Source organism: Scyliorhinus torazame, chromosome 17 (assembly GCF_047496885.1).
Source record: "Scyliorhinus torazame isolate Kashiwa2021f chromosome 17, sScyTor2.1, whole genome shotgun sequence".
Classification (NCBI taxonomy): Eukaryota; Metazoa; Chordata; class Chondrichthyes; order Carcharhiniformes; family Scyliorhinidae; genus Scyliorhinus; species Scyliorhinus torazame.
The window spans coordinates 169519121-169542533 of NC_092723.1; the positions used below are offsets into that span (position 1 = coordinate 169519121).

Below are 23413 nucleotides of genomic sequence, written 5' to 3' on the forward strand. Positions count from 1 at the left end.
CAAAGAGTAATGGTTGACGGGTGTTCTTGCGACTGGAAGGCCATTTTCAGTGGGATTCCACATTGCTCAATACTAGATCCCTTGCTTTATCAATAAGTTTTCAGATGACACAAAAATTTACCACGTGGCTGAAAGTAAGGAGTGTAGCTGTAGACTGAAGGAAGATATCCATGGATTGGTCAGATGGTAGAAAAGTGGGAAATGGAATTCAATCTGGGGAAATGCGAGGTGATGCATTTGGGGAGGTCACAGGAACATAGGAATTAGGAGCAGAAGTAGGTAATTCAGCCCTTCGAGCCTGCTCCACCATTCAACCAGATCATAGCTGATCTCTTCCTGGCATCAAATCCACCTTCCTGCCTATTCCCAATGTCCCTTTAACTCGTTTTTAAAATCAGAAATATACCTATCTCCTTCTTCAAACCATTTAATGATTCAGACTCCACCACACTATGGAGCAGCGAGTTCCACAAATTCACCACCCTCTGCGAGAAGTAGTTCCTCCTCATCTCAGTTTTAAATCTACCACCTCTCAACATATGTCTGTGACCTCTCGTTCTAGATTGCCCCACAAGGGGGAACATTTGGTCTACGTTTACTTTATCAACCCCTTTTAGTATTTTATATACCTCGATCAGGTCCCCTCTCATTCTTCTAAACTCCAGGAAGTATAAGCCCAAACTGTTTAATCTCTCAAACAAGGTAAAGAAATACACAATTAATAGGAGGATACTGAAAGGTGTAGAGGAAGTCTGAGACCTTGGAATACAGTCCACAGATCCCTGAAAGTAGAACAGGTTGATAAGGTGGTTAAGAGGGCATAAAGAATACTTTCCACTATGGGCATAGTCCACAAGAGCAGTGAAGATATGCTGGAGCTATATAACACACTAGGTAGTTCACAACTTGAATAATACATGCAGCTCTGGTCACCTCATGACAGAAAAGATGTAATTGCACTTAGAGAGGGTACAGAGGAGAAGAAGGGATAAGCTGGGGTTGTTTTCCTTGGAACATAGGAGGCAGAAGGGAGATTTGATTGAATTGTACAAGGTTATGAGGGGCCAATATAGAGTTGATGAGAAGGCCCTATTTCCCTCAGCGTAGATGTCAGTAACTAGGGAGCATAGATTTCAAGTGACTGATAGAAGGATTGGAGAGGAGATGAGGAAACTATTTCACACAGAGGGCGTTAGGGGTCTGGAACTCACTGCCTGAAAGGGAATGGAGATAGAAACCCTCAACTAATTTAAGAGATGTCTAAATATGCACCAGAAATCTTGTAATCGTCAGGGTTATGAATCAAGTGCTTTTGGTAAGGAGGTAGGGTGTTTGGTGGGCACTACGATGGGGGCTGGAAAAGGAGAGGCAGAATGAGGAAGCAAGGACAGAGAACCAAAGATATGATTGATAATAATTTTCAGGGAGGTTTATGAAAGACAGAGACACGGCAGAGGGAACCAAAGAGAGAATTTCAAAAGACAGGATTGTAATGGCTAAATGCACAGCTGCCATTGATGGACTAGGGGAGAATACAGAAAGAGAAGACACTAAATAATGATGAAAGGAGACCATACAATGACTGAAGAAAAGTTTAAGACACAACTTACCTCTGCTTGGAAGCCTTCCACAAGAATAGCAACCAGCAAGTTGAAAAGCACATAGTTGCCAAATGTCATTAATGCCACAAAGTAGAGAGCAGCCCAGGGTGAGGTGGAGGCCATTCCATTATACAGGACTGCATTCCAATCCTCCTGAGTAAGGATCTAAAGGACAAAGAACTTGATATTACTATTTCAACATGAAGCTATGGAGACGTGTCCATGTTCTTATTCCACATTTTTTCCTTTTCCTTCCTATTTGGCTTATTTTCCGTCCTCTTTGGCTTTTCCCATGTTGTATGGGGTCGCCACAAATGCTGATTGATCACGTTCATATTCACCATCATTCTTGTCGATTTGGCAGGTGGTTTTACAGCCAGATGCACTTCCAGCTGCTAACCGTCCCCATTTTCCCAGCTGGGAACTGGTGCCGATACATGCTGGCTTGTATTCTTACTCCAGATTGCCAGTACAAACTGTGATGGTGTTGGGTGAATACTCGAGGCACACGCAGTTAAGCATTACATAGAAACTAGGAGGCCCTTTGAGCCTGCTCCGCCATTCATTATGATCATGGCCGATCATCCAACTTAGTAAACTGTTCCTGCTTTCTCCCCATATTCTTTGATCCCTTTAGCCAAAGAGGTATATCCAACTCATTCTTGAAAATTTAGTTGGATTCTCCATTTCAGAGACTAAGTGCTGATGCTGGGACTGAATCACGACGGTGACGATGGGGCTGCGAATGCCGGAGCAATTCAGAACATGCTAATGGGCCAGCCCGTGCGCCACATGGAACTAGTGTGATTCCAACAGATGTCGGCGTCAGATTCGCTGCGGTTGGGGTTGACCTGACAGCTGGAGCTGCGTATAAACATTCCACTCTCCACACATTCTCTTTCCAGGTAAGAAAATGTCAGCCCAGAGAACAGCCCCGAGATTCCCAGATGCAGAGCTGGAGACATTGCTCAATGCCTTTGAGGAGAGGCAGGGGCCCTGGGGTGGGAAGGAGGCTGTCACCCGCAGATGCTAACTGGGCTTGGGCGCAGGTGGCAGAGGCTATAGGTGCCATGGGCCCCACAACCAGGACTGGGCAACAGTCTGGAAGAAGCTGCATGCTTCTCAGGGCAGCCAGGGTGAGTCACCACCACCAACATGCCCTGGCGGCACCACCTTTGTCCCACAAGTTCCATTCCCCCACCCCCATGCGGCCCGCAGCAGGTAGACTGGTCCACAATGGGCAACCCTTGGCCAGATGTGCTGAGCCACCACCTCCGTGCCCTTGGCACCACCCACACACCCCCACCCTAAACTGGGCACCCCCCACCCCCAGAGGGCTTCAATAACCCACTTGCCGGGAGCCCCTTCGCACCTCACCCTACACCATATGCCAACACCCATACTGCCCACTATGGCCAGGTGCCCTGCACACATAGGCCATCAGCTGCAGACTCCTTGCTGCCCATGACCAAATGTCTCACACTGTGCATAATCTGTCGCCCCAAGAGAAGGTGGTCCACAACCACAGGAGCAGGAAAAGATCGGATGGGGCACGCTGGACCGGCTGCCCCTTACTGTTGTAGAGCAGAGAGCATTAAACCTAGTCGGTGGGCTGGGAGAGCAGGCAATTGCCGAGGCAGAGGTCGGCATGGCAAAACCAAGTAAGCACCCAATGCATGTGAATTCACCCTTCCCCCCACATCATGCCTATCCGTGATCTAACAATGCATCTTGTCTTTTGTCTTGCAGGACCGGTTGGTGTACCCCATCCCCAGCCTCAACCCTGCAACCCACCAGGTGACGTGGTGGGCCCTTCCAGGGTCCTACACCCCCTGTCGCAACCCTGCAATGCACATCCGGGGACAACACCTACTTCTTGGCACTGCTGTCACCTACACCCTCCATCATCCCAGAGACACTCACCTCAGTTGGGCACTTTAGTGAAGAGGCTCCTGGGACACACATAAGCCTACATAAATCTTATATAAAAAGACCCCACACAGCTACAGTAACCTATGTATAACCCTTAATGAATCCCCCCTTTAACTGTTCCAATTCAAGAACAATATCCCATACACCAAAACTCCCTCTTTAAAGATGTGGCCCAGCACAGGGGACTCTTACTGATAGAAGACATGTTAGTGATATTCTGTTCCCCTTCTGAAAAAAGCAGGTTTGAATTACTTCTGGAAAGCAATTATCTCTTTTAAGTTATCAAGTAGTCTGGAATCAGCTTTTAAAATGAAGATAGAGAAATGCTTCTTTCAACCTGTGCAGTTCAAAACCAAGTCCAAAACTCAAAGTGAAAGTAAAGTGCACAGAGCCACAAACCAGCTCCAATCTCAAAGCGAAAGCAAAAACTCAGTGTCACAGCTCAGCTCCACCCACACAATGGCATTACTGAAACCATGTGAAAAGACAAAAACATTTCTTAAAGGGACACTCCCATGACAGTCATCTTCTAAGTTTCTATAGACTCTAGAACAGCCCCTACAGATAATAATAATAATCTTTATTGTCACAAGTAGGCTTACATTAACACTGCAATGAAGTTACTGTAAAAAGCCCCTAGCCGCCACAATCCGGTGCCTGTTCGGGTACACTGAGGGAGAACTCAGAATGTCCAATTCACTTAACAAGCACATCTTTCGAGACTTGTGGAAGGAAACCGGAGCATCCGGAGGAAATCCACGCAGACACGGGGAGAATGTGCAGTCTCCGCACAGACAATGACCCAAGTGAGAATCGAACCTGGGGCCTAACCCTAACCCCTGCACCAACACTGTATCCTCTGCCATAATCCTACATAAATCCCAGAGGTACACCCCGCCTCCATCTCTGCCAGCAACAGAACCCTCTCCAACAACGTGGACGGTGGCACCACAGGAAATGTCAGAAAAATCTTTTTTGGGAAATTGCAAACCTGCAGATCCCTAAACGTATCCCCTTGTGAAAGTCCAAATTTCTCTGACAACTCCTCCAGCTCACAAATCGTCCCTCCAAAAACAATTCCCTCATCCCTTCAACCCCCTTCTCCTCCCATTCCCTAAACCTGGCATTCAACCTCACCAGCTCAACATGTGGTGCCAAATCGGTGCCAGCTTCGATACCGCCCCCTGCTCCCTCCCTTCCGCTGGGGACAACATTATATTTAAAAGCCACCTCACATTAGACAATAAATGCTGACCCTTCACAAACCCTTTCAGATCCTCCCCAATAACCTGAGGGAGACTCTCCTCCAACCTTAGCTAAAAACTTGGCCAAGATCTTTGCATCCTCATTCGCTAAGGAAATCGGGTGGTTCAAGCCACACTTTATCCTTCTTTAGCAAAAGCAAAATGGACACTTGCATCATTGTCTCTTGAAGAGACCCCAGCGCTACCGAATCCTCAAACATCTCCACCAGTAAAGGCATCAGTCGATCAGCAAACTTTTAAAAATTCCACCCGGAACCCATCCAGACCTCGGAGCCTTACCAGTCTGCATGCGTCCAATAGCTGTCTGGACCTCCTCCACACTCAATGGCACCTCCAACCCTTCCCGTTCCTCCACTTCAGGACACTCAACACCTCCAGAAACTTCACAATATCCGACTCCTCCCTCGGCGGCTCCGACCGATGTAGATTCTTGCAGAACGTCTCAAACACCCCATTAATGTAGTCCGGCGCGGACACTAGTCCACCACCCGAATCCCGAATCTGGACAATCACTTGGGAGGCTGCCTTCAGCCTCAATTGACGATTCGCCTTCTCCCCATTTCGTACATTATGCCCCTCGAGCACTGCAACTAGTGCATCACCTTATCAGTAGATAGTAGCGAACTGCATCTGCAGCTTTTACTAGACAGGAGCTCTGCAGTAGGGTCACTCAAGTACTTACCATCTACCTCCAAGGTCTCGTCCACCAACCGTTGGCGCTCTTCTCTCGCCTCCCACATCACACAAGTAAGCAAGCACAGAAATAAATCAAAAAACTAACCACCACACCCAAGAGCCGAACCTTCTCCACCACTTCCTTCAACCCTGAAACTACCCAACACCCTCACCCTCCCCCAAGCCAAATACTCCCTCCAAACCAAAAACACCCACCAAAAAGAGAAAACATAAAAACGAATTAAAAAAAACAAACAAAACCAACTTCAATTAACCACAATAAAAAAAAGATGGGGAAGGGGAAAAGACAAACATCAGAAAAAGCACAATTTTATAACAAACCAGTCCTGACCACTAGCAAAGTCCCATTCGAACCCTCTCAGTTCAGTCCAAGTCCTTGATCATTAATAAAAGCCTCTGCTTTCTCCACCATCTTGAAGAAATGGGGCTAGATTCTCCGATTTTGGGGCTGAATCCAGAGGATCCGTGATGTTTTACGTGGGAAAAATCGGTGAGGCCCCAGCACCGATCCTCCGACCGGTGAGGGGCTAGCAGCCGTGTCACGTAAAATGCACGGTCTTCCCGATCTAAACGCCTGGAGAATTGCCGGGTCTGTGGCCATGCATGCACACGGCGACGACCTGCAGCGGTTTCACCGTACACCATCCGTGCACGGACCCGATCTGCCAGATAGTGCTCCCCTGGACACCCACCTTGCCACCCCCGGGACATCCCCCCCCAGCCCTCGTCGAAGCCCCCCCGGCCAGCAGCACAGCTCCCACCTGACTGATGGCAGCGCTGGACAGCAGGGTTCCTGACCGCTGAGACCATGAGTCAACCGCGCGGTCGGGAATTCGGCCCATTGGGGGAGAGCCTTTAGGTAACGTCCTGAGGCCGCACCAACGGCATGCGCCGTGCTCCCCGATGATGCCGTTTTGGAGGGGGTGGAGCATCTGAAAACAGGCACCTCCCCCTCGGCCCCCTTCGGTCGTAAAAAGGGATTCTCCGCCCGATCGCCGATTACGAAATCGGCATCGGGGAACAGAGAATCCCGCCAATGGGCGTTGGCATTATGTGTAACTCTCAGCCTCGCCGGGTACACCACACCAAAATGCACGCCACTCTTGGAAAGCACTGACTTTATTTGATTTGATTAGAGGATTAAAGGATCTGGGCATTGCCGGCTGGGCCAGCATTTATGCTTGCTAAGCCATTTCAGAGAGCGTTTAAGAGTAAAACACATTGTTTTGTTTTTTAAAAATAATCTTTATTAGGATTTTCACAAAATATCAACAACAGAATGAAAAAGAAACCCAATAGAATTAAATACAGAACAAAGTAAAACAACCCCCGTGCCCCCCTCCCCCTATACATAAATAATAAATTAACACCCTGAGTTAACACAAAGGAAACATAGCAAATATATGCACCCCCTCAGATCCCCCAGGGTAAATAAACAAAAATAAAATAGAACCCCCCCCTCCCGGGTTGCTGCTGCTGACCATTGTCTACCGCTCTGCCAGGAAGTCCAAGAACGGTTGCCACCGCCTAAAGAACCCTTGTACCGATCCCCTCAAGGTGAATTTCACCCTCTCCAATTTAATAAACCCCGCCATATCGTTGGTCCAGGATTCCACGCTTGGGGGCCTCGCATCCCTCCACTGAAGAAGGATCCTTCGTCGGGCTACGTAAAACACATTGTTGGGGGGTCTGGAGTCACATGTAGGCCAGATCAGGTAAGGGCTTCAGATTTCCTTCCCTAAAGGACATTAGTGAACCAGATGGGTTTTTACAACAATCATCATTCGACTTTTAATTCCAGATTTTTTATTGAATTCAAATTTCACCATCTGCTGTGGTGGGATTCGAACCCGGTTCCCAGAGCATTATCCTGGATCACTGGATTACTGGTCCAGTGGCAATGCCACTACGCCAGTTGCCAATTCTGCCATGATATCCTGGTATATACGAATACTGCTGCCTTCCCACCACACCTCCTGATTCGCCTTGGCCCATTTGAGGACCCTCTCTTTTACCCGATAGCTGTGAAAACGCGAAGGTCGGCCGGCGTGAGTCGCAAAGGTCAGCCGGCGTGGGTCACGAAGGATGGACGGTTGGTAAAAATGGGTCCCGGGCAAAAAGGTTTGAAAAACACTGCTGTAGGTCCTCGACCTTAGCTCTCAGGCCCTTGTTCCTGTCCTCCACCCTCTGCAGCTCAGCATCCAGCGATGCCAACTGGCCACTGTATCGTGACGATGGCTCCTCCACCCCTTTCAGCACCTCACCATGCGCTCGCACTGTCTCCGACACCTTTCCCAATGTCTCCTTTATCAGGACAAATGCTTCCTTCAGTGACTTTTTGAGGGTCTCCAGCATCTCCTTCCCTTACCTTTTGAAATGCTTGTCAAATTGCCTTTCACATTCGACAGCCATTACCTCTGTCAGCTTATCCACTGTAATAGGTGCGGCCCCACCCGACGACAAGTATGCCTCCGCCATCTTCGATCCCACCATACTTCACACCTTGCTCAGCTCCTCAGAAGGGCTAACGCTCACATCTTTCTTCCCAATATTCGTTCTTGCGCCTTTTGACATCCTCTCAGATAAGACCATAAGACATAGGAGCGGAAGTAAGGCCATTCGGCCCATCGAGTCCACTCCACAGGCTCTCAAATGGGATGAGTCTGTCCACCAATTACCCCCGGACCCGGGGATAAAGGACCAAAAACCTTACGTCTGGTCTCCTTCTGCATGTCGCCACCAGAAGTCCTTCAACTCATCTGGTTATGAATGAAATTTTAAATATGTAGGAAAAATAAATTATGGCGAAACTATGTTCACCAAAGAGGAACATCTGACCAATTTGGACAAAGTTTTGAAGCGATTTCAGGAGGCAGGAGTGTGTTTTAAAAGAGAAAGAAGCAAATAAGATGGTTTATCTTAGTTACCGGTTGGATGTTCAGGAGTTACGCCATATAGAGGACAAAGTTGGAGCAATTAAGGAGGCACCAGCCCGTAGGAACACCTCAGAACTTAGATTTTTCATAGGGAGAGTCAGCTACTACGTGCGGTTCCTCCCAAATCTATCAACATTGCTGGCACCATTGCATGTGCTGTTAAAGAAGTGCCAGATATGGTGTTGGGAAGCACCACAGGAAAAGGCTTTTAGCCAAGTTAAGCATGTACTTCAGTCCCTTGCATCCATGGGAATGGATCCCTTGCATCCATGGGAATGGCTGGGTCAGCCATGAATGGGGTCCTCAACTTCCTACGCCACAGTTGAGAAACTGCGCCAATGTTTCGCCACCCACCTGAAATGCTAATGTTGAACAACAGAGCAGCATTCACAAGTGTGGAAGTTCATGACTTTTAATGGAACAAAGCATATTCGGACTGCAGCATATCATCCCTCATCAAATGGGTTGGCTCAACGCTCAGTTCAAACTTTCAAGGTTGATATAAAGAATCAATCACCTTGTCACTGGGAAGCAAGATAGCATGGTTCCTGTTAGCCTACAGAACCACTCTGCATATCAGTACTGGCATAGCTTCAACTGAGTTGTTGATGGGTTGTGCTTAAGAACCAGGTTGAGCCTGAGAATTTCAAATTTAGCAGGCAGAGTGGAAACAAAGCACAGTTACCAGAAAAGGAACCATGATTCAGCAAAGTGGAAATACCATTTGAGATAGATTTTCTAAAGAATTTTGAAAGTGGGTTAAGTTGGGTCCCGGGAGTTGCTTTGGCCAAGTCAGGACCACTGTCCTGTGAAGTGAAAGTGCACGTTTCTGAAGAAATACATAGATTATTTTCAGAGACGGGTGCTGTCCAAAGAGCCAGTGCTACTGCTGGATCCAGTTGTGCCTGCAAGTAGCGTTGTTTGTCCAAGGAATGAAGTGTGACTGATCAGCCAGTGGCAGGCCAATGTGCTGTTCCCAGTGAAATCGATAAAGTAGTGGAATGTGACGTGCTGGTACCAGGAGAAAGTCCTGGTGAAACAGGTCCAATAGAAGCCACCTCTACAGTGGAACCTCAATCACTTGTGCTATGGCGATCACAGAGAAAGCAAATGTTCCCTGACAGACCGAGTTTCTCATAAACTATGTTAAAAATGGTTCATTATCGCTAAAATCGTGAAAGTCGTATAAGTTATCAATGTACTATGTAATAAGGGACTTAAAGCGTGAGGGATGTAGTAGCTAGCCCCTTTAAGGGGGTGCATCGGATGGGTCATGTGATCTGATCACCCAATAGAGAACAAGTGTGGTGATCGCGGTGCAGAGCACGGGCTTTTGCAATCAGCTATGATCCTAGTGCTGAGAATGAACACATCATTTATAGTGCTCTGTATATAGTTTGAATTTATAATAATCCCATTGTTGTTAGTTAGCTAACTGGTGGTTGCTCATTATTGTATTTACTACAACTGATTAAAAAATGAAACACATTGCTCATTATAAACAATGGCAAACAAACAACATGCTATTATTTTTTCACCAAAAAGATTGCTACTTTAAAGTGAAAAATGTAATTTATCTTATTACTTGAAATATAGCAGCAGGAATGTTTGTTTTCGGGATAGCCTCACCTGAAATACAGTGACAATTGCCCATAGTAAAGAATCAAAATTCTTTCTGTCTGGGATTGTGTCTCCATTCTCAGTCTTCAGGCTGAACTTACATCCAAACAGGTGCATGCCGAGAATACTGTGGGTCAAACCAGAATAACCTTTACCAAATTAGGAATAACATAACAGACAGCAACACATCAGCAATAACAACGAGGATACTTTTAATGTAAGTTTTACATCACTGAGAACACAGACATTAAACCTCTGGTTTTATTAAAAAGTAAACTCTCCTGCAATTTAAGCTGAATGGCAAAAGAAGCAATGACAACTTAAGGAGGAGCTTTTTTACCCAATGAGTGTTTAGGATCTGGAGTGCACTGCCTGAGAATGTGGTGAAAGCAGATTCAATCAAGGTTTTCAGAGGAGAACTAGAGAGTTATCTGAAGAGAAAGAATGTGCAGCACTACAGGGGAAAGGCGGGTGAGTGGGATGAGATGGGTTTCTCTTGCAGTGAGCCAGCACAGACATGAGGGGCCTCCTTCTGTGCTGTAATCATTCTATGATTCAAGAGGGAGCTAGACTTGTTCCTGCCTGGACAAAGATTGCATCGCATCTTGACAGCACACCCATGATCGATGTGATATTTTGAGTGTGTAGAGGAGAATTTTCCTTGAGCATTTTTGTCCTTATTGGCCCTGGGCCTTTGCCGCTTCATTATATGACTACGGTCGGGAGTGGTGATGGACAGGCTTGGGTAGGTAAGGGAGTGTCTTATCATGATGCTCCAGCCATCACAAGCGGTGATACGCTCAGTGGACTAGCTGGTCCTTTCCTGTCTGTCATTTTCAGATTTTGAATGATGCGAAAAATTAAATTAAATACGTGACAATAAGACATATGCTGAATTACCATGCAAATGAGTTTTCATAATCACCTGAAGATAAATATAAACAGCATGAGTAGCATGCAGAATGTAGCCACATTGTCCATGGTTTTCATCAGAACCACTAGCTGGCGCCGCAAGGCAGGCAGGAAACGGACCAGCTTCAAAACTCGGAGCAGCCGGAATGTTCTCAGCACTGAAAGGCCACCATCAGACTGACCAATAATTTCCCACACACTAATAATAAACAAGAAAATTATGTTTATCGTCTTATTTTTAGGAACAGGGGCATCAGTCTCTCTGAAAGATTTTTTAAACCTTGGTCTCAGATTAGCAATTCTTAAAGCTGTTTGTTAACTTCCTCTTACTCAGAGGAATGGCTCAGGGGTTATAGAATATTATTACATTTCTTCACATGGTTGTGACTGATCTTCATATAAAACCAGGTAAAAGCAACTTATGAAAAACTAGTGGGTTGAGGCATGAAGAAATTGTCAATGTATAAATACGACTCAACAGGAAAGAGAGCCTCAATCATTCAAATTTAAATACTTTAGGATTGAAATTGCACTGCTCAAATATGAACAGATGACTTAATCTGTTTAAAATAAACACAGCAATGCTTTCTCTAAAATAGCAGACAAGGAAATCTCATTTAAATGTGTTTTGGCACCTTATCACACTGGAGAACTTTGGCCCATTGTTTTAATGATAAACGGTATCGGAACAATATTTTCAACTTGTGATTAGTCTTCTTTTCGATCTTTAGATTTCAAAAACTTTCTATCATTTGGTTCCCATTTTGTGCAAAGATATAGTAATCTGCAGTCAGATGGGGAGTCCTGGGCTGAGGGGCTGGAGAGTCTAAGCGAGAAGAACTGGGCTTGAAACCAAAGAGAAAGTAGGTCTGGGGATGAACAGTGACTGAGAGGGAGAAAATCCAGATGCAGGTATTTAGACCAGATAGGCTTCTTTTGCATCGCCACCAAAATCTTGGAAGAGACCCCCACCGCCTCAAGAGCCAGGTGCCACCACACTTCACCGCTTCCAATACTCTTTGGCGATCTCGGAAGTTATGAAAGCGGATAATTACAGGCAAGGGGCACTTCGAAGGGGTGTGTAAGCTGTCGATTTACTCCATCGAGAGAGTGAGTGAGGGAACCTACAACCAGGGACAGTGAGTGAGCACATCATTCAAGGATAACTATTTCTCAATTTGATGTGGCAGCAGAACTTAGGGTACCTCCAATCATATGATCAGTTCCATGTTACAATTCAGGTTTCTTATTTGGTTGCCTGTTCTGTTCACATACTGAGTATGAAAGGTTCTTCATTACATTTGAAGATCGATGTTAATTTTTTTTAGCTTTGCACAGGGCTAAATCACTGGCTTTGAAAGCAGACCAAGGCAGGCCAGCAGCACAGTTCAATTCCTGTACCAGCCTCCCCGAACAGGCGCCGGAATGTGGCGACTAGGGGCTTTTCACAGTAGCTTCATTTGAAGCTTACTTGTGACAATAAGCGATTTTCATTTCATTTCATTTCATTAATTGATCACACTGCTCCATCCCATATGGGAACAGAGATTGATTTTTTTAATGGCCTGCTTCAAACTGCAATTTGCAAGCTATGGCAAAGAGTTTTAATTAAACCAATAGAAGTTCAAACATATACTACAAAAAAAGAGAAACAAGAATTGTAGGCCTACCTAATAATAACGACAATTCCATCAAAGATGTTGTATGGATTCTTAATGTAACCAAAGAGACCAAATGCAAGAAGTTTAAGAATCATTTCCAGGGCAAACATGCTGGTGAATACAATGTTGCTGATCTCCAGGGCATTGGTAAGCTCTTCGGGCTGTGAAAAGATTTGAATATTCTCTATTAACAAATAAATAAAATGCTTTAATTGATGAAGGCTAAAATAGCATTCATTGTGCATAAATGGTGCAATAATTTAATTTAAAAACTAGACTGGCCTCGTATTTCTTTGAGTAAAGAAGGTTAAGGGGTGATCTGATTGAAATGGTTCAGAAGATTAAAAGATGTGACAGGGCAGATAGAGAGAAATAATTTCTGCTGGTGAGGGAACCCAGACCAAAGGCGGCATCCTCTTCAAATTAGACTAAGACAATTCAGGGGGAATTCAGGAAGCAGCTCTTCACACAGTGTATTGAACATTTGAAGCTCTCTCACCAAAAAGCTGTTTTGAGGCTAGGCCAATTGAAATTTCAAAACTGAGAAAGATCCTTTTTTTGATCGGCAAGGGTATTAAGGGTTATAGAACCAAGATTGGTAAATGGCAACATGATATATTTCAGTCACAGAATCATAGAATCCCTACAGTGCAGAAGGAGGCCATTCGGCCCATCGCATATGCACAGACCCTCTGAAGGAGAACCCTACCCAGAACTGTGGGAGGAAACCAGAACACCCAGAGGAAACCAGACATGGGGAGAAAGTGCAAACTCCACATAGACAGTCACCCGAGGCCAGAATTGAACCTGGGTCCCTGGCGCTGTGAGCCAGCATGCTAACCACCGTGCCACAATGCCGTCCCAGCATGTGGTATTGTATAGCAGAGGATGGTTCATGATATAACAAGCTCAAGGGGCAGAATGGCCAATTCCTGTTCCTATTTTCCTTAAGTAACCAGCATTATCTCAGCATCTGAGGTTATCACGACTGAAAAATATGTACTTTTCAGAATTAAACATTTTTTAAAGAGTTAGAAAGGAGTGTAGCACTTAATAATATCAACTGTGACTGCCCGCAAAATTGACACAAGCAAATGCCATTTCAACAGATAAAACTTTGAGAATTTTGAATTTCACAAGAATAAATTCAGCCTTTAATTTGGAGACTACAGGAGTGCAAAGTATCTAATTAATACCTCACATGCTGTTTATATTACATTACTGGATACAAATTCATTGTAAAGCTGTCTAAAACTTCACACTCTTCCCTTCAAGCTTCTTCCCTTCCTCACATAATGGCCGAATTCTCCGTCCTGGAGCCTAAGTGCTCCCAGCAGCGGAGAATCGCTGCTGGTCTCCGTTGGTGCTAGGAGTGAGGCCTAGTATGCGAGTCTCTCCCTTTTACCTTATTTATGCATGGAGGAGAGCTTGCCAGACTCTACTGTAATCCCAGTAATGGGCCGCCATTTTGAGTGGGTGGCCCAATACCAAGGTCCAAAGGTGGGCCCACCTCTGCCCACTATTCAAATCCCGATATATAGGGGCATCCTCGACCCCACCACAAAAATAATGGGACATCCTCCCCCCCAAACAAAGCACTCACTCATGTAGACGACCCCCCCCCCCCCGCTCCCCCCCCCCCCACCCGACCTCCCCTTCAGACACCCCCACATCAGAAGCCAACAACAGAGACACCCTCAGTCACCCGTGCGTGAAAGATGAAGAGCGGTCCAGGCAGTAGAGTGAAAAATCATTGCCCTTCCCAAACATCTGCTGCCTGAGCAAACGTGTTTAAAGTAGCAGCTGTTGCAAGTGTCAGAGGCTTCCTCCAGAGCCGAGTACACTTCAAAGGGCTTCAAATCCCTTGACAGCCTTTGAATAAAACTGTCAATCACCTGCTAGTGAAATGCATTCTTCTGTGAAATTGAATGGAACATTTGTATTTCAAAGGTTATCAAGGAAGCCTCTGGCACTTCTAAAAGCTGCTGCATTAACCACATCTGTCTGAGGCTGCAGATGTTCATGACCAACCTCACAAAGTAGTTCATTACGATTGATGTCAAGGTAGCCAGACGATAGACATTGAGGCACGTTGTCTGGTTCTTCTTTGGCACCAGTATGATGGTGGTATTCTTGGAGCAGGTGAAGACCTCGGAACGGAGTAGGGAGAGGTTGAAGATGTCCGTGAACACCTCTGCCAGCTGGTTCACGCAGGATCTGAGTGCACGACCAGGGACCCTGTCCAGACCCATCGCCTTCCGAGGGTTCACTTTCAAGAAGGCCGATCTGACTTTGGAGGCTGTGACGGCGAGTATGGGTGTGTCCAGGACTGCTGGGGCAGTCGACACTGGTTTGATGGTTTTCTGCTCCAAACGAGCATAGAATGCATTGAGTTCATTGGGGAGGGGTGCGCTACTGCTCAGCTTAGCTTTGTAGCCCGTTATGTTGTTTAAGCCTTGCCACAACCGCAAGAGTCTATAACACTAGTCTGTGACTCTAGCTCGGTCTGATATTGTCTCTTGGCGTCCCTGATGACTTTGCAAAGGTTGTACCTGGATTTCTTTTGTAGATCAGGGTCGCCTGATTTGCACGATTCAGACCTGGCCTTCAGTAGGGAGTCAATCTCCCGATGAAGCCAAAATTTCCAGTTGGGGAACGTACGTGCTACTTTCTTTGGCACGCAGTCACCTACACATTTGCTGATAAAGCCTGCGACGGTGTTAGCATACCCGTTTAGGTTGGTCGCTGAGTTCTTAAATATGGACCAGGGGCCATGCTAATCTTCTCTGTATTGTTCCAAATTTAGTACATGTGCTGCCGAAGCGAGCACGAGTTCTTAAAGATGGACCAGTCCACTGACTCCAAGCAGTCACGTAGGAGATCTTCTGTTGCCTCGAACCAGTACTGCACGACCTTCTTAACCGGATTCTCCTTCTTTAGTCTCTGCTTGTATACTGGGCGAAGGAGCACTGTCTTCTGGTCTGAGTCTCGGAAGTGCGTTCAGGGGATGAATCGGTAGCATCCTTGATTTTTGTGTAGCAGTGGTCGAGCGTGTTGGGACAGATGTGTTGGTGGAATTTTGGTAGTACACTCTTGAGGTTGGCCTTGCTGAAGTCCCCGGTCACGATGAACAAGGCCTCCGGGTGTTCCGTTTCATTGTTATTTATAACTGTACAATTCATCCAGCACCTTCTTCACTTCTGCCTGGGGTGGGATGCAGACCGCTGTGCTAATGGCTAAAGTGAAATCACGTGGAAAGTAGTACGGGCGGCACTTCATGGTCAAACATTCCAGTGGATTCTCACAGTGTGGAGATTTGAAAGGCTAACCGAGCAACCATGAATATTATCAACATTTTAAAATGCTCAATGATACACCTGCTCATGAACCTAACACAAGGTGCACCATAAATAAAGAATAAAACTTTGTATCATCCAATGGGAGTCAGGACTAGTAGAGTAACAATTTAAGCTTTACTTCGAGAGTCAAAAATCTATGGAGCTCATCAAATTATTTTACACATCAGCACAAAGCAGGAGAACAAACTTCATGATACTTAAACATGACTCAGAAGCATTACATTGTAAAATTAGTGCGTGTAATTCCGGTGAGCATTACCAGTCCTTCTTGTTACATGTCAGGCATCGCATTTTGTTCTGCCACATAAATAATGCCTTTTATATTAACATATACACATATATAAGAAAACAGATATCTGTGCACTTGGCAGACTTCAGCATTTGCGATACGAATACATTTCATAGGCCCTCAAATGAACCTTTCAATGTGTAGTTGCTTTTGAACACACTTCAGTCTGTGTTAAGCTACATTTATTAAACAGGAGTCGATTATTGATATCCACTGGCACACCTCTCCCAAATAGTAAAATTCCGAAATCCCAGCTAATTCTTTGTTCCAAATGTTTCTGATGGTAGATAGAACACCCATGATGGACACAATCTGCACTTGTATGCAACATGTTTGATGGGGTATTCTGTTTTTTGAAATAGCATCAAAACTGTCTTATAGAGAGATTAGGTAGAGGTAACTCTGATGAAATCCAAAGATAGAACATAGAACATTACAGCGCAGTACAGGCCCTTCGGCCCTCGATGTTGCGCCGACCTGTAAAACCACTCTAAAGACCATCTACACTATTCCCTTATCGTCCATATGTCTATCCAATGACCATTTGAATGCCATTAGTGTTGGCGAGTCCACTACTGTTGCAGGCAGGGCATTCCACACCCTTACTACTCTGAGTAAAGAACCTACCTCTGACATCTGTCCTATATCTATCTCCCCTCAATTTAAAGCTATGTCCCCTCGTGCTAGACATCACCATCCGAGGAAAAAGGCTCTCACTGTCCACCCTATCCAATCCTCTGATCATCTTGTATGCCTCAATTAAGTCACCTCTTAACCTTCTTCTCTCGAACGAAAACAGCCTCCAGTCCCTCAGCCTTTCCTCATAAGATCTTCCCTCCATACCAGGCAACATTCTGGTAAATCTCCTCTGCACCCTTTCCAATGCTTCCACATCCTTCCTATAATGCGGCGATCAGAATTGCACGCAATACTCCAAATGCGGCCGCACCAGAGTTTTGTACAAGATAATGAGGAGTCCTGTTTCCTTTTTCTATTGATATTCAGATGATGTGGAGATATTCACATTCTATTCATGTGTACCTGGCACTTTCCAATAGTAAACTGTAAAAACTTACGAAGCAACTTTCATCTTTTTATGCAGTTAAAGTTCATTTCTAGGCTGCCTAAAGTCAGTATAGACTTAGGTTTCTATTCCTTCCTTGCTCCACAATAATTTGCAGTTGATGGAATGTGTACGGAATAAACTTGTTAATATTATATGTGAGATTCTATGGGATGTTGAGGGCTAAGAGTGAAGCACTAGAACTTATTGTTTACTTGCATGACCAGGCTTAACTTCCATTATGAAAAATGTATCCAAAAATATACCCTCAAAGGTTGAAACTTCAATATCATTGTATCACAAATAAAGTAACAAATAGGATAAAAATTGCGGTATTTTACAATTATGCAATCCCATAACTGTGTCGCAAGGTGGGTATTTCTGAACACTAGAAAGACACTAATCACAAGTTTGAAAATAAGAGTTTATCTGTCAGGTGAGAAAAGGAGCCTCCCCATTACCGTGGATATTAGTTTTAGCAACCTTCATCTAAAATCAACTGCAAGGCTCCAAGTTAGATAGGAATGATGTCACCAATTACACAAGCAAAACACAAAAGAGTTTATAAATGTCATGAAGTGTTGAAATTGAAAGCGAGTCCCATCTTCTCACCAGGTACTCGTTAGTTGCAACGTATAATTTTTAATCCAAAAATGGAACCTTTGCTTTGACAATTAGTCACTCAAAGTGATAAACACTGGCTACGTTGTCAACACAAGTGTTCATTTGAACAGAGAGCTCATGCTGAAATGTCAAAGGAAAAGGGGGATCATCAGAGATTACAGATTGAGGACCATTAATCATCACATGACAGGTGATGCAGTATGCGTAGGATACATGATACAGACAGCAGAAAGAGTGCGACTGGCTGAAGATCAAAGTGAGTAACCTAGTCCAGGGTTCCCGAAAGCCTGGATAGAAGTTATAAAATTCCTCATAGGTTTTAGCATGAAACCTGTGGGAGTATTTTCCACTCCTCATTACTTTCGCCTCAATAAAGCTAATGTTGGTTGTCAATAATAATTACAATTGCAGAAAACTGCTCACATGGAAGCAGTAAACCAAACTGAAGGCTCATTTGCTGTACAGGCAATGATCAACTTTCAAGATGAATTGAAACTTACAAAGAAGAGGGAGCAGAACAGAAATCAAGGGTGGGATTCACCGGAAAGATTTCTAAGCGTGGTCGCGAGCTTCCCGGCGCTCGGCCCACCGAGGCCGGCAATGCAATTAAACACCAATTGGTCCACTTAACAAAGCCTCACAGGCTTCTTGCTGCAGATGAAGGCTCGCCAGATGATTTGCCGGCACTGCTCTCGCCAGCCCCCGCTAACAATGTCGAGGAGCACTTAAGCTGCACTTACTTAGCCAACTTCAGCCAGCTCGCAATAATGGCGCTGAGGAGTCTGGCTCCAAGATTCAGATATGCTGACTTGGGGAGACTGCTAGACACCATGGAGACCAGGAGGGATGTCTTGTTCCCCCAAGGGTCCCAGAGAGTCAGCCACAAGGCAGCCCGTGCTGCCTGGGATGAAGTGGTGGCAGCTGTGAGCTCAGGGAGTGTGACCAGCAGGACTGGCCTCCAGTGCAGGAAGAAGCTCAACGATCTACACCGGGCAGCATGAGTAAGTGGACACCAATGCCCCCCACACCCCCTCAAGGGAACATCCACCCCCCAACTCCTCATGTGACCACTAACCCGTCCTCCAGCCCCTCCTCCTTCAAACCCCCCCCCCCCACCCCAACATCCCTCCACTGTGAACCACGTGTGTGGCTAACGAATCCCCTTTCCATCTTCCAAGATAAAGCTCTCCCATAATCGTTGGAGGGCCCAGATTGGAAGTGGGGTGCCAGACTTCAGAAACCTCATCGCCTTTGAGGAGCGTGCCCTGGAAGTGACTGGGGTGGCCAAGGACAGATCAGTCACCCACGCGGAGGCTGGCGGACGGCGCAGAGGTGAGGGACTACCAAGGGACCTATCAAACTTGGATTGGCAACGTTAACCACCAGTTCCCCCGGGTTCCACCCCTCTGATGAGGCTGCGTCTCGAGGTCAGCACATGGGACAGGGCGGCACGGCTGAGCATGTGCCGCCAACAAGTGAGCCTCCGGCCCCAGAGGATGACTGTCAGGGGCACCAAAGGCCACGGGATGAGGTAAGCAGCTGGCCGCCTCCACCTCAGATGTGCATCCTGAGGAAACACCTGTACGCAGTGGTAGAGCTAGGAGGGCCAAGCACGTTGGGGAGAGTGGCACCATCGGGAGTGGGGTATTGTAAAACAGATTAAACACCCATTTGCACAACCATTATGATGCTTCTGTCATTTTCTTCCGCAAGGCCGGATGACCTCCGGACCTCTATCTCTCCACGTATCTCCCCCTCCCCATGGTGCTCACCCATCCTCCGGCTGTGGACATGTCCCCGGAGCTGTGTCCCATCCCCTGGATGTTCGGATGTTGCATGTGTGGTGTTGCCTCCTGCAGTGTGCAGGCACAGTGTCCAAGCATCAAGGTGCGATTGGAATGCTAGGCAACTCCCACATGCTACATGCTACATGGCCAGCCCACACACGGGGATCCGCTAGGCATGTGTGAAGTGCTCACTTAACCACGATTGCCAATTCCCTATCAGCAATCAGCCGCAAGGCCAGAGGTCTCAGCAGTCGATGGGGACTATGGGTGGTCGTTGGGGAAGACTGGCAGGGACAAGGGTTCCCATAACGGGTGCACACAATCCAGGGGCTGGCATGATGGTGCCATGAGTGGTTGCCCCCAAGTTGCCACCCACCCTCCTATGGCGGCCCACCTCTGCGGAAGTTCCCCCATTCCCAGCCGAGAATCCCTCACCCCCCACCGAGCACTCGGGTGGAAGACCCAGCACCCCGGGCTCTTTGCCTGTGAGCAAAGAAGGCTACTCATCTCCTCGGCTCCCCACAGAAGCCCTTCCACCAGGTTCACGTTTTTCAAAAGGAGTACTAATCGGCGCTGGAGTAAGCACTTGATAGGGAGGCCGCTGAACGACAGGAGGCCTATGCAAAAGGGGTGGCCCCATTAATTGTATGGAAATTGGGCTTAAGTGGTGATAATTGGTTTCTCGCCACGCGACGGTGAGATCCCGATTTCGCACATGAGAGTGGGCCGGTTGCATCACAAACTGTTTGGAACCTGGCGCGGTTCTCGTTTTTGGCCTCTCCCACTATTCACTGGCCTTGTTTTGCTTGAGTGAGAGTGTAATCAGGCCAGAGAATCGCACCCCAAAGCTCCAATCCTAAGTGAGCAAAGGTTTTGTTAATTCAGGGTGTTTTTTTTGTATAGATTTCAAAAAAGATTAAAAGCAACACCAATACAGAATGGCAGAATATTTCACTGCTCATATGCTTATCTCATCATGACTTCATATTATCCGAATGATAACAAATAAGTTACTACTAAACTGTAGTAAAGTCTAGCAAAAAATCACAAGTCCAGCCATATTCCAGCCATTATAACTTATTTCAAAACAGGAATGGGAGAGCAACTTGCCTCGCTCAGGCAAGAGGCCTACGATATATTGAAAAGTTGCAGTTTAATGACGTCACTGGCAATTTTATACAATCTTTAACGCTCAAAATTGAAAGGCTTGCAAGGGCCAAATACAACAGCTACATCATGGGAGGGGGTGTCAAAGATTCCAAGTTAAGTGCTTAAAATACCCTTCCTAAGGCTTACTTGAGGGTCAGGAGGAATATAAGAGCATTCCCCAAGGCCCTTCAGGGAGCCCTGGGCCTTGCAGTCTTAACTAACCCATTCCATCCCAGTGCCATCAGACCCTGTAGAAACCTGCATCTCCGCACTTACTTGATGCCTGGGTGCATCTTCGGGCTTCTGCCCACAATTTCTAATATCACTGCCACCAGATGTCAGGTGGGAGACCATGATGAATCAGTTAAAAATAAAGCACAAGTTAAAAAGGTCCAAGCCTCTTTGACGAATGTTTCTCTCCACAAGCCTATTTCACCATTCTTTCTGAAAGCTCCCCAAGTTAAAATCTATACAATAGGAATCTTTGGGTGCGATTCTCCCAAAAGGAAACAAAGTTCCATAGCGAGAGGGTTTAGCTGCCTGTTTCCCAGTGCTCATAGTGGCGAGAAACACATGGCTATTCAACATGACTCGCGTTGTATTAGGGGCCTGAATGGGCTGCACATAGCCCCATTTTGTACTCCCCATTGCAGCGAGAGATCGGGATGCCATTTTTAAATTGTGCCCCGATCTCCGAGTCCCCCAAAGCGATGCCCAATCTCCCCCCAGCCCGAAAGTACTACGGGAGGGTTCCCGGCCCCCCGCAGCCCCCAACACCTAACAGGGTACCCCGGCCTGATCGTGCACACAAATATAATGCCAGCTTAGTCTTGGTAAGTTACCTTGGTAGTGACAACCTGGCAGTACTCATACCAGCTGGTAGTGCCACCTGGTCACCTTGGCAGTACAAGACTGGCACTGCCAAGGTTCCAGGCTGGCACCATCAGGGTGCCCAGATGGCACCCACAGTGCCAGAGCACCATTCTGCCCAAAGGACATGGAATTGGGGGACCTCTGATCCCCTGGGAGTCCCCCATGAGTGCCGTTCCATCTGGTCCCCATTTGTGAGGGACCAGTGCTGAACGGCACTCGCTCAAGATCTCTGAGGCGAAGGGGATGAATCCTAAAACCTCAGGTAACTCAACACTCTGCACATTAGAGTGAGGCTAGCTGCCTCGCTCTAATATGCAGATTTTTCACAAACTGATCCTGCCCACAATGGGTGGGATTTACAACGCACCATCTCATGAGATCGCTTGGATATCCGCAAGGCATTGCGAGCTGCGTAGATCCTGGGAGCGGGGTCTCCTGACTTTTATTGGCCATGCTGTGCCACAGTGAGCTGCTTTTCCGACGCAGCGTGGCCATTTTTGTATTCACTAGAAAACTATCTGATTTCTTCTAACATGATCATGTGAGACATGTCCCAATGTTATAACTCAGTTCCTAAAAAAAATCAATTGAAAACCTTTAATAATATGACTGTATAGAGAACTAACGAGAGAATTCAGAACCTAAAATAAATCAATTTCACGCATGAATGATGCCATTTAAAACAGATTGTTTAAAATAACATCCACATGTATTTTTGCAGCTTCATTAACTGTGTTAAATAGACAAAGAGGCATTATTAGAATGATTGCCCCAATAAAACTTGTCACCATATATGTCCCTACTAATGCAAAATTATGTCATAATAATATAATAATAATCTTTATTATTGTCACAAGTGCGCTTACATTAACACTGCAATTAAGTTACTGTGAAAATTCCCTAGTTGCCTCACTCCAGCGCCTGTTCGGGTGCACAGAGGGAGAATTCAGAATGTCCAATTGACCTAACAAGCACATCTTTCGGGGCTTGTGCGAGGAAACCGGAACACCCGGAGGAAACCCACGCAGACACGGAAAGAACGTGTAGCTTCGCACAGACAGTGGCCCAAGCAGGCATTGAACCTAGGTCCCTGGTGCTGTGAAGCAACAGTGTTAACTTCATACCCAACTAGCAAGTTCCCATCTTACATATTGTACCTTATTACATATACCGGCAGATAATGAAGTGACATAACCAACATCAAAAATGTACTGAACTATAGACACCCAACACCCAGCAATACACTGAAATTAAGATTACTGAATGCAGATTGTTCCCATTTCAAACATTTAGCAGCGACAGCAATAAAAACATGAAAGAAAAGGCACCCATTTTTAAAATGATTTGAAAATACAATTAAGATTCATGCTGCAAAGAAAACTGTGCTCGTGGAATGTTACATTATTGCAAATATAAAATTAATTTAGCATGGTTGTAGTTTCCAGCTAATTAAAAATTTAAGCTGTGAGTCATCTGAAAATGTATCCCCTTAGACAACACAGAAATAATGAATCTTATCAGCGTTGAATGTCAATAGACTAATTCCTGTTAATCTATATACTTCAACAAATGATATAGTTTAATGATATGCTGCGGCTTTGCTCATTTAGCAATGATTATGGGATCTCTTTAATAGCCTGTGCTGA

General features: G+C 45.9%; 1 protein-coding gene and 1 pseudogene across 5 annotated transcripts in view; both read right to left on the reverse strand.

Moving 5' to 3' along the window:
• cacna1ha (calcium channel, voltage-dependent, T type, alpha 1H subunit a) overlaps window positions 1-23413 on the reverse strand; it is a 455001-nt gene that overhangs the window by 159150 nt on the left and 272438 nt on the right. For all 5 annotated transcript variants that reach the window (XM_072481633.1, XM_072481630.1, XM_072481632.1 and 2 more), the window contains exons 9-12: window positions 12633-12784; window positions 10976-11161; window positions 10060-10177; window positions 1611-1766 (exon numbers count right to left, since the gene is read on the reverse strand). In XM_072481633.1, the coding sequence (XP_072337734.1) occupies window positions 1611-1766; window positions 10060-10177; window positions 10976-11161; window positions 12633-12784 (612 nt within the window). The remainder of the gene's footprint in view (window positions 1-1610; window positions 1767-10059; window positions 10178-10975; window positions 11162-12632; window positions 12785-23413) is intronic.
• Window positions 15389-15453, reverse strand: LOC140394650 (U6 spliceosomal RNA; annotated as a pseudogene).